This window comes from Ixodes scapularis, unplaced genomic scaffold, assembly GCF_016920785.2.
Source record: "Ixodes scapularis isolate PalLabHiFi unplaced genomic scaffold, ASM1692078v2 PGA_scaffold6__148_contigs__length_123643588, whole genome shotgun sequence".
Classification (NCBI taxonomy): Eukaryota; Metazoa; Arthropoda; class Arachnida; order Ixodida; family Ixodidae; genus Ixodes; species Ixodes scapularis.
This window is the reverse complement of record NW_024609881.1, coordinates 17,382,170-17,394,284: the sequence shown is the minus strand read 5'-3', so window position 1 is coordinate 17,394,284 and position 12,115 is coordinate 17,382,170. Positions and strand designations below refer to the sequence as shown.

The following is a 12,115-nucleotide window of genomic DNA, read 5'->3' as shown; positions in this document are numbered from 1 at the left end:
TCTTCCTCTGTCCTGCGGGAAAACCTATGTCGGACAGACTGGGCGTTGCCTCAACGACCGCTTGAGGGAACATAAACAGTCTCTTCAAACCACCACTGGAAGCCACCTAGCCATCCACTGCAGAACCTGTGGATGTGATCCAGATTTTTGTGCAACAACTGTTCTAGCTTCCCATAAAGAAAAAACAACAAGAGAAATAGTGGAAGCCTTTTGGATAAGAAAGCTCGAATCCAAATGTGTGAGCCAGCCATCATTAACACTACAAGACAGCGAGTATGAGTTTATGGGGGCAGCTGCGCACAAATAGGTGTATGGTCAAGGCTTCGGAGTGCCGGCACTGGACATGCCTAGGACTTTGAGAGATTGATTTTCATTTTATTTTGTTTTCCTTTTCAGCTATAATTATTTTAGGTGTAATTTTATTTAATTTATTAGCTTTTTCACATCTTTCTCTTTTCCGATATATGTTCATGTGTGTAGTTTTCTTCCTTCTCCTTTTCATAGTAAATCGTCAGTTGCGAGTCAGCGCTTGCCTGTTCTGTCTTCCTTTTCTGTCCCTCTCCTTGTGCGCTGTTTAATTATGTATAGCAACCACCAACTAGCCCAAGTATCCACCATTTTGACATTCCTCCCAGCTGACCGGGAGGTAGTTCTTTGGGTAGAGTATAGTGTGTGTTCTTTAGTGTCTATCGGGTGGACAGTCCCAGGATATGTTTTTGTTAGGGTATTTTGGCCTATGGGTTGAGGTTGGGGAAAATACAGCGAGAAAGCACTGAGGACTTAAAGGAGCGCACAAACGCAGCACTGACTGGTAACGAAAAATTTTACTCCTGCACAAAACACCAAGAGACGGGAAACAGAAACAAAAATGGCCAGGAGAAAAACTTCCAGTTGCGCGTCAGCGCTGTGTTTGTGTTCTCCGTCTTCTATTGTGATCCATTTTTCGCGCTGCTTTTCACACAAGTTATGCAAAACCAACAAGTCGTTATCGGTAGCATTTAGTGTGCTTGGGTTGACCTTCGTGTCCTAACCAGTGGTGTGTTATACGTGGCGTTAGCAGGGAGCCCGTCTGGGCCCTCCGTATCAGTTTCAGACATTCAGATAAAGCTACAGACAACCAGTGACAGCAAAGTTCTTGATTACCAAGATGAATGAAGTGCCGTTCCTCTGCAGCATTGCTTAGTTGGTGGCTCTATTTGGCACTAAAGGGGATCCTGGGAGAGTAGCGCCATTGCCTTTTCTACCTGCTAGCCGGACACAAACAGACACAAACCAACAGACGACCAAAACCTCGCAATGCGATTGGCTGTTTCTGTTACTATGACAATCGCAATTTAGGTCCTTTCAGATCGTCGAAGCTTCGAAATGGTCGTTCTGAACTAGTCGCGCTAAGATCGCATGGAGCGTGATCGTCTGAAAGCATTCCTCACTAATATAAACGTCTTCGGCACTCTGCATCTAATCGACTTGTCAATCATGCTGATCGTTACAGATCTCTTATACTCATATTGTTCGTCTTGCATATTTTAAGAGATTAATATTTCTCAATACCGCTAAGCACCGACGCGCATGTGGTGGAGATTCGAATATGTGCGCTTGTTTCGCTGGCGTGTCGATAACAATATCTGGGTATACAAGAATGCCTTTAAAAGGCAACCTTACAACGTAACTTTGAATCCGCTCACCAAGAATGAAAAACTAAAGGAGAAACTGTTCATTATATAACCCAAATTAGCGATAATTCGGGGACCTTGGCGCTACTTTCGCAGTATTCAGTTACTTTGGTGGGCACCACACTCAAGGGCTATCCAAATTAAAGTCACGGTATCCCGAAAAAAAAAAATAGCGTCATTGCCTTCCCTGCCTGCTTGGGGGGCACAGAGAAATGCTAACACAAAGGCGACCGAAACTCGCAAGGTGATTGGTTGATTGATCTTTCAAAAATGTTTGACATAAATACTAAAATCAAAGGAGGTTACATTGTGTCCAACCTAACAGTCAAGAAGTACACTAAACATCCTAAGTAGTCATCTACATTTGCTGCGGTGCAATGTTGTCATACTTAGCAAACGTCACTACAAGTGTATCCACAATGTTTAACAGCACCTTTTTGGATGTGCACAATATCACTGCAGTCCCACATTCAGGGGCTAATTCAGGGGGGGGGGGGGGGAGGGGGAGACCGACGGGGACGCCCCCCCCCCCCGCCCCCGCCCCCCCCCCCCCTTTTCCGTCCTTCTCGGAGGGCAATTTGACATGGGCTGACGCCTCGAAATAAAACCGACTACCGGCCTGCCAGGTGGTATACCTCTATTTCGCCTTATAGTGAACCGCAGGGAAGGCTACGAGCGCGAGCTCCTTGCTTTAGGGAGCATCTCGGCGGCACAAGCTCTCGTGCATTAAGGGCAGCTGCCAACGCTATGAGCTCGCGCTTCTAGCCTCCGCTGCGTTACCATAAGGTGAAACGGAGTATAGAAGGCTCAGTACTCAAGGACAAGGGTTCAAAATAGGGTAGGGTCGCACCGTAGCAGGTACACTTGTACTCTGAACTTGGAGAACCACTCCGTCGCTTTAACCGAGACTGAAGTTCGCGGAGGCAGATTCAAAGCACGGCTTGGAGCCAATAAGTCGGCGCAGGGGCGCACATCTAGGGGCCGTCGGCGCAGTGTGGTTCTGCGGCGGATGAAACAAAAGGCGCAACCGGAGTCCTGTTTATGCTACTTTAGGCTCCCCCTCCCACCGCCACAAATTCCCCCCCTCTCTCCAAACAGAGTTCCGGATCCACCCCTGCCCAGATTTCGTCGAAGTTTGATTCACCATAGATACGAAATTCCTCGTTAAGGAATATTTTTAAAGCCGTACCGAGGTTTCGTCCCACGATATTGATCGGAGTAAACGAGCTGTTGAGAAAAGCCGCTGAACATTTCCTCCGCCGTATAGATCTGCGGATTGCTGTTGTCAGTATTCGTAGATTCTTCACTGCCGTTCGCAGCAACAAATTTCCTTCATGGAACTCTATCGGGATTTGTTAGCGGACGATGCGTGCGGCTCTTGTCCAAAAGTGCCTGGCGACGCGACACTCAGAACGTGTTTTGTTGTTTCTACCGACGAGCAGTAGGTACAGGAGCCAGTTCTCGAAAGTCCCCAACGGCTTAGGACTTGTCTTGTATTCAAGATCTTCATTTCTGCCCGTCAATGTAGGTCACTCTCAGGTCCGGGTAACCAAGACGGGCACGAGTTAAGCCATCTTCGCTGGGCTCTTGAACACCATGTCGTACCGAGTGCTGCCTACAGCTTCGAAATACGTGCTGCTGGGAGCCAGAACACGTCATCCAACCTCACCACTCCTCGTACGTAGTGGAAATGTGCGACAATCGAAGCGTAGTGTCGGCTAGGAGTCTCTTCTTTTAGGACTGCGTTAAAGTTGGTGAACTCGATAAGGTGACGACCGAGTGGTTTGAGCCAGTGGAGCGCAAGAACCCCTGCCGGCTGTTCCGGGTTGGCCAAGACACTGAACGTTGTACGAAGAGCAAGGAACAGAGCAATGAGAGTAGCGTTCAGAATGCTCCATCTTCCACGGTCAACGGATTGGTGCAACACAACCCGCTGGACGAGCTCCGTCTTGTTCTCCCAAAAGAAGCGAAAAAGAACGCCATGCAACGTTCTCACTTGTCGGGGCGCTGGCAGCAAGACGCATGCAAGATGCATGCAAGATGTCACGCTTTAGCACACAGAACAGTCTTGATCAGATACGCTTTCTCGCGGAACCACAAAGCGAAGGATACTTCAGACTGTACCCTGTCCTGCACCGGGATTGTCACTAAGTCCCAGTTCCGTGATACTCTACCACCAACGGCAAAGTAACACCGAAAATCTTCAGCTCCAAGACGCTGACGATTCCCAAGGAGGGGCTAAGCTAGAAAGAGCCAAGGAGGAGCACCTTTGAGTTTTGTAGGTTAAGCTACACACCGGATAAGGCTGAGTACGGCTGAAGCAAGCGAAGTACTTCCAAAATCGAGTCTTCTTCAGGAAGGGAAAAAAATCACGTCGTCTGCATGAGTTGACACGTTGAGAAAGCCGCTCCCCGGAATAGGGAGGCCACGCACGCGTGGCAAATTTAGTGCCACGCGGACGAATGGGACAATAGTGATCGTGAATTGCAAAGGTGACAGCAGTCTTGTACACGTTACTAAAAAAAAGTAATCGTTTACAATTACTATTACTCTTGGCTAAAAAGTATTCGATTATATTACTTGATTACTCGACGGCAAAAGTAATTGGACATTACTTAAAAAAGTAATCGTTACTTTTCCGATTACTTTATTGTGTGAAGACACATCTTTAGCGCTCATAACAATGAACTACTTCCAACCTATATTTCACATTTGCACAAGTATTGAAGAAGAAAAACGGGCTCCCTCTTCGTGGTCGTTGCACCTTCACAATGCGGATACAAGCATAGAATTCGTTTGAAGACGTTTGATGATTTGGGCGTTCGCCAGTATGTGTGTGTGTGGGGGGGGAGGGGGGGGGGGGAAGCGGAGGGGATTCTAGATCTTGTTAAGCTTGAGCAAGTATTGTCGTTCAAAGTTTGCGTCGCTCATTTTATTATTCACATGTGGATGAGCTCGCATGTTATACAAAGAGCAGCAGCTCCAGGATTTGAAGCGGATCATGTGTAGTATCATTAGCAGAAGAGATCGCCCCGACCACTTCTCAACTCGAAACATTGCTTTAGGAGAAATGGGGAAATATTTCAACTGCCTTTGTTATATTTTGCATCCGCTTTAGGCATTCTTCGGTTCTGGTTCTCCTACGGGCCGCGAGTAGGTACCCTAAGCAGGATTTTTTATTTTTTTTTTTATTTCTGTGTGTGTGTGCGTGAGGGGGCTAGTTTGAACGAAGGACTCACAAAGCTACATTCTGCTTCCTCCAACTTTGCCCTGAATGGCCTTTGTCACTCACTGGTGCTTCCCACTCCCAGTCCCAACTAAAAAAAAACAAAACAAAAAAAAAAAACGGATATTTCACAGAGACTGTACATAGAAAGAGATTGATCTCGTTTCCTACAGCTCCGCAAAAATCTTTCGTCTTTCCGTTCAAAAAAAAAAAAAAGCAAATTTTATTTTTGTTGTTTCATAAAAAAAAGGCGTGTGCCAGGGGGGGGGGGGGGGGGCTGTGGACAAATTGTAACGGTTACAAGTAATTTTATTACTTCAAAAAGTAATCAGATTACTCTTCTGATTACTGCGTAATAAAAGTAATCAACTGATTACAAAATTACTCCAAAAAGTAATCGATTACAAGTAATTTGATTACTTGTAATGCGTACGGTACAAGTCTGGGTGACAGGAAGAATCCCTGATGAACACCTCGTAGCGATAGGAAAAGCCGGGCTGATGCTGCCACAGGAGAAAATGCGAGCGTCACTGGAGGAGTAAGCTCGCTCCAGTAGCTGCACGAAATTGATAATAAAACCGTAGCTATGAAGAATGGTAAACAATAACTGGTGGTCTACTTAATCAAAAGCTTTTTGTTGTCTAAAGACAGTACGCAACCAGAAGCCTGGCGGCACCGAGTGTAGGATGTGAGGTCGCGTTATAACGATAAAGTTTTCACAAAAAGAAGGTGTGTCCGGAACAAATTGTGAGCAAGCTTCAGAAAGAAACATCGCAGTTCCGCCCAGAACGCTTCGTAAAAGCCAAGTGGTAAGTCACCAGGGCCAGGGGATGAATCAGCCTTTATCCGCTTGACGGCTTCTTCAAGCCCTTCAAGGAGCGGGGGCCCTTGCAAGAAAGGCTTGCTGATCTTCACATAAGTGAGGTAAAGCTTCGAGTAGAGGAGAGCTTGTAACTCGGCTTTGAGTCCCAGTTGAGCCATCGTACATTTTCCAGAAATACTCCGTAAATCTTGATAGGTTACAGTCGCACGTGACCGCTTTAGGTTGCCCTAAGCTTGACGGCCGCTCCCACGAAAGGAGGTAAGCCCGATCCAAACCAACGCTTCTTTTTGCGCCTGTAGGTCGTGCGGCTGCGGATGTGACGCATTTCGTGGCGTTTTTGCTGTTTCCGGGCGCGCTTTCTGATTCAGAACCGTGCGCTTTGGTTTGGACGGGCGAAACTTCGGGCGAGCGCGCACGCGCGCACGCAGGCACGAGCGCACAAGCAAGGTGCAACTGCGACAGACTGGCCGGCCAGACGGCGAGAGAAAGAGAGAGGGAGAGGGATCGCGTTGTCATGTTGGAAGAGAATAAAAGGGGGGGAGGAGAGGGCAGCCAGACGGCGAGAAACGCGGAGCCGGAACTAGCTTGCCCTCCACCGATTGGCCGGGACACAGGAGCGCCCTACTACGTCACCGCGCGTTTTTGTGCGCGTTGAGAAAGAAGTTGAAATGAACCAACTTTCTTGTGCGCGCCCGGAAGGAGCGAAGAAGCGGCGCGACGTCACGAAAATATGTCACATCCGCAGCCGCACGACCTACAGGCGCAAAAAGAAGCGTTGGTTTGGATCGCGCTGTAGCGAAGGGCGTCGGGGCCTCCTGTCGACTGGACACGGAAGCGTTCCACTCGAACATACAAGCATAACGACTGCAAATTCCCTTGGCGTTGCGATCGAAGTACGCCTGATTGCACAAGCGCTGAAATAGCAGGTGCGCTCGTGAGAATTCGGATTTTCGCGGAAACCGTGTTCAGCATTTCGGAATGTTCACGTGATCGTACTCCTTCCCAATGTGTATGGAGGCGGTGAAGTAGGTATTTTACATTTTCCCCGTTGTTAATTGTCGCAGGAAGATAAAGTAGGGCCTTACGAAGGTATTTCCCAACTTCCGCAACAATTGCGCCATCGCTCAAGAGACCTGACTACAACCGCCATCTGTGGCTTTGCTTTACGCCACTGCTAAATGGTTTCTCACGTGCAGACCGGTCACTGATGGAGTGATGACTTCGCAACGGCGAAGGAATGGCGCGAGTACGGAAGGTATTTATTATACGGTCGAGACGGGCACTTGACGTGCCTCTTTGCCACGTGTGGGAGTAAAGCGAGTCATGAAGATGAGCCCAAGAGCCAACGAGACCTAATTGCCGGAACAATCGTGAAGGTTTCGCGTGAACCGTTCTGGCCGAGGAGTGGAGACGATACTGCGGGAGTTCCTATGAGAGTGACACAATTACAATCTCCCCCAAGAACAATGTGTCTCTAATCTAAAAGAAACGCCTCTAAACTAGAAAAATCTATTCAAAAACTATGAATGCGCAAAAGCATAAACATTTACAATGTGAAATTCGCTGATACTTATGGTAACATTCAGGCAAATTATACGTCCTTCATTATCGGGAATAAAATAACCACTCTTAAGGAGGTCTATACGGAAAACAACAACGCCGACGCCACATGCCAGTCTTGTCGTGAGACAAAAAGAAAAAACGATCAACTCGAAATTTAGCCTTGAAATTGAACACTTCAGAACTTCTTTAAAAGCTTGCCTCCTGCAGAAACAATACATCGATTCTAGTATCCCTTGCCAAGCGAATTACTTCAGCTTGTTTGGCGTGACTTTTAAAACATTGCTCATTTAAGGATGCGACGTAGCTGCATCGATAGTAAGAAAAAAAAAACGAAATCACAAAGAAGTATCGTCCGTCGATTAAATATAACTATATAAGGAAAGTCCTTGAATTATCAGATTTTATCTAAACCCGAAATCACCGGTTTTGCTTGCTTTTTTTTATTTCGTTGCCTGATGTGTTCTTTGTTTGTTGGGGCCCGTTGTTCATAGAAACTTGGCCGCCGTCGCGTTTGTCTCGGACGTAGAATAATCAGGCAAAGAGTCTCGCACATGCCGGAGGACGAGGGCCTCCCACGTCCCCGTCTTCTAAGGCCGACTCCATCGGCGAGGCACACTCAGAACCGCAATCGGCGTCGTCGATGACAGGGTTTGGGATGGAGTCGCCAGCCGTCTCAGGGGACTGCGCTGACTTGCGGGAAACGCCATCTGTAGTGCTGCTGCCTGGAAGGGACACCGGTGCTTCCTCCGGGGGCGCGGCCGGAACAGGGAGTGGAGGCTTCTCTTCGGTCGCTGTTAAAACGGTTGACTCAGGGTTCTTCGCCGGAAGCGGCGCCGACGTGTCCTCGCTTTGATATGGCGGTTCATGTTCCCTCTCTGACGCGGCAGTAGTGACACATCTGTGTCACAACCACCACGAATGACTTCTTGCGGATACAATCCGCCGTCGTGTGATTTCCAGCACAGCGTCGACAAAGCGCGGAGCAAGCAGGTCGAGAAAGCAGGTCGACAAAGTGCGGAGACTGAAAGTCGAACATCGACCGCAGAAAGGAACAGAACACGAGTTGCGACAGTGACCCTGCTGTTTGCACCTGGTGCAGGCTCGTATAACACCCGGGTAGTCGCAAGTGACGCGTTGCTCCAAGATCCGAATAACATTGGGAACAGGCTTTTCCGGTCGAATTTCAATCCATACTAGCCGTAGACCGTTGCAAACTGTGGATCTGTCGATGTGTGTTGGCCGTTCAAGTTTTACGAGCTTGACGTAAGGGGCTAGCGCCAGCACGAGATATTCGTCTGGCACATAGCCGGGGAGGGACATGCAGGCAAACCGCGTTACTTGCAGAGCCAATAACTCAAGGGCAGCCTTCTGGTCGCAAATGGTTAGGTCACCACGAGCCTGATGATGGGTCTTTGCGGCGGGAGTATACGTACGATGCCCTGGAAAACCTCCAAGGTAATGAACCATGTAGACAAGCGGAAGCCCGACGACGCCGGCAACAGCATCGATGACATGCACAGATGATGCTTGGTTGGGCGCCACGACGTTGAACGCAAGTGTTTTAGTAGGCTGGAGAGTTGCAGCTGCGGCAAGGGTCGCATCCACGTTGCTCTGCGTGGCGATGGTGATTCTTGCCCCGGATGACCATTGCAACGCAATGGCGACCAGGGCACTACCTATTACTCAACCGGACAGGCGATCCAACAAGCGTACCTGACAACGGCCTTCAGCCTCAGTTGCCATGGCAATCGCCATTACGGTTCATTCAAATCTTCGAAGCTCCCAAAAGGTCGTTCTAAACCAGTCGCGCAAGGTCGCTTTGGAGCATCATCGTACTGAAATCATTACTCGCCAATGCAAGTGCCTTTGGCGCTGTGCAAGCGATCGACTTACCAATCACGCTTATTTCTACATATTGCCGCGCAGGGCCGAGCACGCAAGCGCACGGTCACGGTATTATATAATATTCGCATTTATTTTTAATGGGGGAGTAACTTTTATCATTTCACCCTAGTTTCTTGTTCTCGAAAGTGCCTGTTTATTCTCACCCCGAACGCTCGATGCTCGAACCTTCTGGGCCGAATTTTCGCGGTGTCGACGCACACGTGATAAGGAGCTGCCCGCGACCTTGTCGAGTCAGTCTCGCTCTCGCTTGCTGTTACGCCGCCAAATCGTTGCCCGCTTTTCTGCTCTGCTGTCTGGACGCTCGTTCTTTATTTTGTTTTCTGGCGCAAGGTCCCCAACTAAACCTTTATTTTCAGTTACTATTTGTCGATTTCTTTTCTATCCGTGTCAATCTCTCTTACATTTGTATTGTTGTTCTTGCGTATATAAAGACAAGGAAATTATTTTTCAATGCCGCCAAGCACCGGCACCACGTGTGGTGGTGGTGCCAAGGTGTGTGCTTGCTTCGCCGGTGTGTGGATAACAAAATCTCGGTATTCAAGAAACGTCTCCATAAAGCTACCCGTCACCAGCGAATTTAGATCGGCTCATACCGGATGGAAAGGTGAAAAAGAAACTGCTCGTTTTATGAACCAAAATGGCGACAATACGGGGAGCTTGGCGCTATTTTTCCAGGATGCAGTTACTTTAATCCAGAGAGTACAGGTTTTCTGCAGTCACAGCATTTGCTGTACCGGAAAAGGAGGTTTACTCCTGGTTCCGGTTCGTTCTGGTAGGTATTTTTCAGGGGGAAAAGCTGTCCTCGGCTTGAGTCCGTGGACAGAAGCTTGGAGCGTAATCAAGACGTGGGTTCAGACGGCTGCTTACACGCCCTACTGGCTGTTGTCAGGGTCTCGGCTGCTGTTGCACGTCCCCAATCTCCCGAGAGCAAGAAAGGAGAGGAGACGACGGCGAGTAGTGGAGGAGGAAAGCTGTGCTCTTTGCGTGCTTGATGTCCTCTCTGAAAACTTACGCGCACTGTTCCGTTTTCTTAAAGGGAAGCTGAGGAGGTCCTTGCGAAAAAAAGAGTTAGAGGTGAATACTAGAGAGTTTTAATTCCGTGAATCTGAATATCACGTTTGTTTTCCCCAGAGATGTAACTAAACGCGAGAAAACACGAAAACACCTCCGAACACCAGTCACGTCATAAAAATATATTTCGGCCTCCAAGCGCCTGTTGCTCGTGTGGGCAGCGCGTGCAGTTGTAAGCTTTCCCGGTATATTCCCCTGCACTGACACCAGTCATGACGTATTTTTCTGACCTTTGTGAAAATAGCAAGAGTGCGCGTGCATAACTTTGATAGGCGCTCAAGACGCGCGAGAGCACAGATTCCAAAAACTTTGGATATGACGAAACGCTCCGTCCGGGAAGGAGGGGCTTCAGGGGTACTTTGAAACTTGCTTTCTGCAGTCTCCGTGCACCAAATTGAAAAAGAATCTCGATATTCGTGATCTTAGAGGCCAGATGAAGACGAATTAAGTATTTTTACTGAAATACAGAACCGCTTCAATTTTCCTTTAAAAACGCCGGCGCTTTTTTTTTTTTTGGGGGGGGGGGGGGTGGCTATGCATGGCGTTTGTTGTGTCTGTGAGGCGACTTTTAGAATGCTCAGACAGTACCTTTCCTGCGGAGCCCGGCCGCGTTGGGTCATAAACGATGAACGGCTCACGGATGCCCGGCTCGTACACGTTGGTCCTGCCGCTGGGGAAAGGGACCCCGTTGTCGGACGAGAACAGGACCAGGGTGTCGTCTCCGAAGCCGGCAGCTTCCAGCTCCTGCAGCACCAGGCCGATCCCTGAAATCACAACATCAAGGCCTTAAAGGGCCTCTGACACGCCAAAAAAATTCAAAGTGCCCGCCAGTGCACTGTGACGTAACAATGTACCGCAAGGTGTCGGGGCTGGCAGAAGGGAGGCATGGACCTACGTCACTAAAGGTGAGTTTGCCGGAAGTCACATGACTTTCACTCCTCATAATTTCCACGACCGTGCCTAAAACTTTTTTTTATTCTGGTTTGCTCCACCAGCGATTGTAGAAAACGAAGTTTTAGGTCCACAAGCTTTTTATCGCTGCACCGTTGGTTAGTTTGCGCGCTGGAAAAGTTGAGGACGAAGGGTCAGTGGATCGACGTTATGGAGGTCAATGATGAAATAATTGCGAGTACAAGCCAGTGTACGAGTGCATGCCATCAGTCCGATGGTACAGAGCTATACTGGGCACAAAACAAGCTATAGAAAAAAATTTACAACGCTCGGAGAAATTAGGATTGCTAGCATACGACACGCCCGATCGCATTGCTGAAGGTTCAGGCACCGAGGTCGTCGAATCATCGGATACTCTCCAGGTTGAAGAAGCCTGCCGTTTAGACAATGCGAACTGGTGAGTGTACCAAGTACAAGTAAACGTCGAGCATAAAGTATGTGTCTTGTCTGCAATATGCGCATAACTTAATTACTAGGTTCACTGATTCCTCTTCTTCTACCTTTACAGCAACATTAGGCGATTAAAAGCAAATAAAAGAAACCGTGTCTGCTTGGATTGCTTCCGGAGGCCCCAAACAGCTCTGGGCATCGCAATGGGCATGCTCAGAAGTTCTGCGCATGATCAGTGGAACGCCCCAAGCTGTTTGGGGCACCCAAAGCTGTAGGGTCCCCTATTCTAAAACTCTCTAATAGTGGGTAGACCTCAATGCTACATGCCTTGAGGTCTACTCACTATTTTTTTAATCATTCAATAAGAGCCCATCGTTTTGACACCATCGCAACCCGTGAAAGAAGCAGACGAACTTGCGTTCCGCATTTAAAAGCTATAAGTGATTTCCTGAAACTTCGGAAAATGGGGCCCGTTTGCCCTATTCAGCCTGTGTGTTCGTTCATAAGCGTCGT

The 12,115-nt window shown here is 48.4% G+C and overlaps 1 protein-coding gene across 1 annotated transcript in view; it reads right to left on the bottom strand.

Moving 5' to 3' along the window:
• The window catches only part of LOC8052330 (N-sulphoglucosamine sulphohydrolase), a 158,382-nt gene that overhangs the window by 27,269 nt on the left and 118,998 nt on the right, over positions 1-12,115 (bottom strand). Inside the window, exon 5 of the mRNA XM_040212533.2 lies at positions 10,850-11,025. Within this exon, the coding sequence (XP_040068467.1) occupies positions 10,850-11,025 (176 nt within the window). The remainder of the gene's footprint in view (positions 1-10,849; positions 11,026-12,115) is intronic.